The sequence below is a fragment of the Micromesistius poutassou genome (assembly GCF_964030765.1).
Source record: "Micromesistius poutassou genome assembly, chromosome: 7".
NCBI lineage: Eukaryota > Metazoa > Chordata > Actinopteri > Gadiformes > Gadidae > Micromesistius > Micromesistius poutassou.
The window spans coordinates 20,387,126-20,393,238 of NC_140277.1; the positions used below are offsets into that span (position 1 = coordinate 20,387,126).

The 6,113-nt window shown below is 46.9% G+C and overlaps 1 protein-coding gene across 1 annotated transcript in view; it reads right to left on the bottom strand.

The window, feature by feature from the left end:
- Positions 1 to 464: 464 nt before the first annotated feature.
- Positions 465 to 6,113, bottom strand: part of wipf1b (WAS/WASL interacting protein family, member 1b) — a 21,959-nt gene continuing 16,310 nt past the window's right edge. The window contains 2 exon segments of the mRNA XM_084470091.1: positions 465 to 1,840; positions 3,682 to 3,795. Coding sequence (XP_084326217.1) covers positions 1,791 to 1,840; positions 3,682 to 3,795 — 164 coding nt within the window. The 3' untranslated portion in view covers positions 465 to 1,790.

The following is a 6,113-nucleotide window of genomic DNA, read 5'->3' on the forward strand; positions in this document are numbered from 1 at the left end:
AGCTCTCAACTCAGATATGGAACAAGACTTCAGTTTATATTGGAAATGGGCGGAATGGTAAATAAGCCACGCCCACAGGTTAAAGGTCTCTCTTTGCTTAGGCGGAAATGGCAAAGTGGCCATGTTTGTAGTCTTTAACCTGTCTACAAACTCATAAACCCTTATATGGTGTTGTCCATTATGTGGAGAAGAAACCATTCATTACTGTTTGAAACATGTCATCAGAAGACTAAAATACATCAACATACAACAGTTCTAGCTCAGGAAATACAGATTGTTAATTCTAATAATGTTTAGGCCTAAATAAGGGCCTAAATCAAGTGATTGGAAATCAACCAAACCTTTGTGAGTATTCCGGACGAGAGACACAAAGGCCAATACTAATTCAGAAGTGAACAACTTGCTCAACGAAGCTTGAAGAAATCTGCTCAACACAACATATAGAGGCATACATCATATTAGCACAAACATTACGAAATGTTTATTTTTATATGATCCATTCTGTGTGAATTCGTTCAAAAACCTCTCACAATATTGGTTCCACGACCAACAAATAATTTGTTTTCATGACCAAAACATACAAAAATATAATCAAAGCAGCGCAGGTAGAGCAAAGAGCAATAATACTACATAGTTCACAAACGTAACATGTACAATCCTTTAAAGCCACTTGAACACATCATAGCATTTATTAATCAAAACTCCTTCACAACCTCGGAAAGTCCTCCTAGATTGATTTAACATCCGCGTCTTTGTGTAGACAAACACATGGATCTGAAATCAATGTCACGTGTCACCACGGGAGGGCAGCAAAGCGCCTCCCACCGTGACAGAGGCTCGTTCCAACACATCTTTAGTACCATGACACACACACACACACACACACACACACACACACACACACACACACACACACACACACACACACACACATGGTTCAGCTGCACTGGGCGGTTATAGGAACAGGACCCTGAACAAAGACATCATGTGACCGCAGCTGTTTGAGCGGGTCAGAAATGTTGAGTTATATTGTTTCGATAAAGATCGATCTTCATTTCACCACAGATGGCCGGCTGTGGTTTGATTAGTTTGTTTACTTATTGCGCTGGTTGATGTCAGGAGCACTGATTAGACACACAGAGATAAACACTGTGTCTCTTATTGGTCCTGTAATACTGAGTGGACTCTGCAGGGGGCAGAGAGGGAAGACATCAGACTGACACATAACCCAGGAGAACACATAACCCTGATCGACTGAATTACAGAACGGACTCATGTTGTTCAGTTCAACGCAGCAGGTAGTTCTGAACAAGGTCAGTGATGTGTACATGTACTGGACTGCTGCTGTACGAAGACGTGTCCTCGATGGTGTAGCCGTCGCTGTACTTTGACTAACTTGTGTACTTTGCCCGCAGCATAGCACGACATTCACCAGCAGACGTTTGCTGAAGGTTAGGTCCTGTTTTGGATCGATGCGAGGGTTAGTTGGTCAAGGTTGTTCAGGTGAAGGCACAGTGGCGTCTCCTTCATATTCCTTAGGAACAGCATTAAATCATGCTCCTATAGACATTGCATTGTTCTTTGGTCAAAGGCTGTAACACAGATGTACACACACACACACACACACAGTCAAATCTCCACAGATGTGAAGCCATAACGTTATAGTACCTTTAAATGTATAAAATATTTCGGTGGTATTTGTGTGCTACTGGAAAACCAAGAAGCAGTGAGAGAGAGAAAAACAAGATGTGTGAAGAAAGGCAGATGGCTGGAGGGCTGGTGGGGGTCCTTCACCTGGGGACGGGCGGCAGCGGGGGGGCCCCTCTCTCCTTACCAGAACCTGGTCACAGGAGAAGAGGTTACAGATCAGGTGCACTGAAGACACCCAGGGGCGTAGCACCCAGTTCTGGGCCCTGGACACAAGCATGAGGGCCCCACTCCACTTAAGATATTGAATGAGAACTAGGTTGTATTTGTTAAAATGTGTGACTCGACTCACACATTCAAACAAATTCAACTAGTGCTTCAAGGGTATGGAGTACTTAAAACTCAACCTGAGAAACTAAAGGCCCTGTCCATATGGGGCCATTGCTCAACAGTCCCTGGTCTCACCACTTGATCGCAGTGGAGTGAGGAGCAAAGGAAGAGTGGCAACAAGTAAGTGAATACATAATGAGATAGTACATGAGATACAGACAGGTTTGTTACGTCTCACGCTTGAACGGCCTTTCCTAAGTGAAACCAAGGCTACGGTTGAACATTCAAAATAATGACGTCCTTTCCTTACCACATTTCCTTGACCTTGTTGGAAAACTAAATGAGGTCAAGGAAAGATGTGAAGGACCAATCATAAGGACTTAGGACAACCAAGAGAATCCGACTGCACCTACACTAGGCTACGTCACTATAGCTGCTTCCACACATACGTGTAAGTCCTGCTATTCTCCTGCTATATTCCTGATGGGCCGTATGTGTGAACAACATATCCTGACATTGGTATGCTGAAAAAAGCATGAGGTAGTATAGGAAAGACCGTGAGGGTCATTCACACCTGATGCCCGATATGCGGACATCGGTGTCGCTCAGTCATCAGTAGAATCTCCGGCTGGGTTAGGGGGGCGGGATATGACGTAGGGTCTCGTTTGTTTTGGTTTGACCGCAGACAGCGCGGAGGCAGAACGGGCAGAACTCATCGCGATCTGTTGCCAAATGTTGCTGCAGCGAGGCATCATATATTCTGTTGCATCCACAACATCCGCATCGATCGATGAAAGATTGGAGCATGAGTTAAAGACAAATAGAAGAATCGACGAACAAGAAAGGCGTCGCGAATGACTGCGTTACCGGAGGAAGAGAGCGTCTTTTTTGGCTTCATTTCACATCTAACAAACACTGGGACAAATGTAGTTGATTTCTGTGTTTAACTGAGAAAACAGGGAGTGGAAGGACGGGACCCTATAATGTTCAGCTAACTGTTCAGCGTGTGTGTGTGCGCGGGAATGGCAGTGTGTGTGTGTGTGTGTGTGAGTGGACGAGCGAGGAGAGCGAGCGGTAGCGTGTGTCAGTTTAGTGAGGTAACGAACGAGTCCGGTTGTGTCTGCAAACGTGTAAAGTTAGTGAAACTAAGAATAAAGTACCCAGCCTGTCAAGAATTGGTGGCCGCTTCATTCCGACCATATTCCGACCTATAAGCAGACCCACTGCCGGTCAAAGTGAAGGGTGTTACCCCCGAGAGAACATCGGCCCTGGAGGGAACGTCTCCCCTGTGCTCCTCGACTACGGTCTGGGAGCCGATAGGAAAGGTGTAACATAATAATAAAAAAAACGTTTTCTATATACGCGTGCAGTTGTGAACTCATGTATTGTAATTGATTGTATGATGTGTACTCTGAGGGTTACGATAAGACCTATCATTTAGCGTTCACCAGAATGACTCTGAAAAGCAGTGCCACATTTAAATACGTTTTAAACCATTCAGCGAACAAAAGGCAGCAGGCTGATTATCAATTAGGGTGCGGCTGCCACTCAATGACATGCAAGTAACAGTTTAGCTGTGCGTGTGTGCGTGCGTGCGTGCGTGCGTGTGTGTGCGTGTACGTGTGCATGTGTGCGCGTGCACGTGTGCATGTGTGCGCGTGCGTGTGCGTGTGTGTGTGTGTGTGTGTGCGTGTGTGGTAGAACCTCGGGCGTCGCCCTTGCTCATCCTGCTGGGGTAGGTCTTGTGTCCGGGTACGTAGGGCTCTGGAGGAGGGAGCTCTGACACCGAGTGGAAGCTGAACCGGGACTCCCACTCATCTGAGGAGACAGAGCACTACCATCAGCACCTGGTCCTCAGACCACCTGGTCCTCAGACCATCAACACCTGGTCCTCAGACCATCAGCACCTGGTCCACAGACCATCAACACCTGGTCCTCAGACCATCAACACCTGGTCCTCAGACCATCAACACCTGGTCCACAGACCATCAACACCTGGTCCACCATCAACACCTGGTCCTCACCACAGACCATCAACACCTGGTCCTCACCACAGACCATCAACACCTGGTCCTCACCACAGACCATCAACACCTGGTCCACAGACCACCTGGTCCTCAGACCATCAACACCTGGTCCACAGACCATCAACACCTGGTCCACAGACCATCAACACCTGGTCCACCATCAGCACCTGGTCCACCATCAACACCTGGTCCTCAGACCATCAACACCTGGTCCTCACCACAGACCATCAACACCTGGTCCTCACCACAGACCATCAACACCTGGTCCTCAGACCATCAACACCTGGTCCACCATCAACACCTGGTCCTCAGACCATCAACACCTGGTCCACCATCAACACCTGGTCCTCAGACCATCAGCACCTGGTCCACCATCAACACCTGGTCCTCAGACCATCAACACCTGGTCCACCATCAACACCTGGTCCTCACCACAGACCATCAACACCTGGTCCACAGACCATCAACACCTGGTCCACCATCAACACCTGGTCCTCACCACAGACCATCAACACCTGGTCCACCATCAACACCTGGTCCACAGACCATCAACACATGGTCCACAGACCATCAACACCTGGTCCACAGACCATCAACACCTGGTCCACAGACCATCAACACCTGGTCCTCACCACAGACCATCAACACCTGGTCCTCACCACAGACCATCAACACCTGGTCCTCAACATAGACCATCAACACCTGGTCCACAGACCATCAACACCTGGTCCTCAGACCATCAACACCAGAGGGGTGTTCCAAGAACGGAGGTTTAACAAACACAGAGTTAACGCTGAACTCTAGGTTGTCCGATCCTGTGCCGACTAACCCAGAGCTGTCGGTTCCACAGCACCGGTTATGAATTAGTTCAATCAACACGGGGTTGGTTAACACAGGGTTGTGCGCGTTCACGGCAAACCTATAAAGACGTGATGTATGGATCATGGAAATCCTGATCAAAATGGCGAAACGGGCCACATATTTTACAGATCAAGGTACTAATTATTCTTTTTCCTCCCTCAGCAACTAAAGAATAAAAATGATGGAAGAAAAGTGTTTTTTATTATTTTTTTTATTTAAATGATTTCTGCAAATGTGGTCTCGCATCCTTTGTCAGCCCTTACAAACATTTGCGAATGTGTTCCTCCTCGAGGAACGGGTAAAGTGGGGAGGCATCTCTTTGCGCAGAGTGGCTTATATTGTGGAGGACGGCGCATGCAACAATTACATCGCATGCCCGTTCCGGACAAACTCTTAGTCCACGTAGGCATTGGAATCTGGACTTCAATATCCAGAATGCATTTTCAATCTTAACGCGGGTTCTGCTGTGTGCCAGGTTAAATGTTGTCTGTGGTCCAGGAGCGGGATTAGGGTACGGGGTGATGAGCGTCGGGAGGCATTGATACCCTCGATCTCCTAGGAGATCCCCATCGAATTGCCCTGCGATCAAATACAAACTTTGAGCTATCTTGCACAAGCACAACAATTATATGAGGTCTATGATATGTTCATAATGCAACGCACCCTGTTGAAATGTATTGCTCACATTGGATGTGTGCCATCAATGCACCCAATTACATTAGGAAATCCTGAAATATAACACCCAGATGAAAAGTCAACAAGGATAATTTCGGAGCCATTTGGGAACACTTAAAGTAGATAATGCTGACCTGCAAGTTGATAAAACTCCATGAAGTTACGCAACAACCGCTTCAGCGCAAGACAGACGCACGGAGCGGCAGACGGTAGCTTTGCCTATGTGCTCAGCATCTCCTACACTGTACAAAAAGCTACCCGTCGCAAAAAAACGGAAAGCTATGCAAATTGTTTGTAGTGAACTGAGGGCAGATCCACGATTGGTAACATTTGCAATGTAGGGTTGGAGAAGGCTATTTAAATATATCAAAGAATCGCGTGAAAAACTTTATCTCTCCAGCAAAAAGTCATCCGGAAAGGACAATATGTCGAGCCGTGGTCTAATTAATCTCTCTGTGAATTGCACAAATTATTTGCGCTCCGATATCAATAGGCGAACACGTAAAAGCTGCGATAAACGTGGGTTTAAATAGCCTACTCTGAGCAAAACCGGGTTATCTTCCAAACTTAACC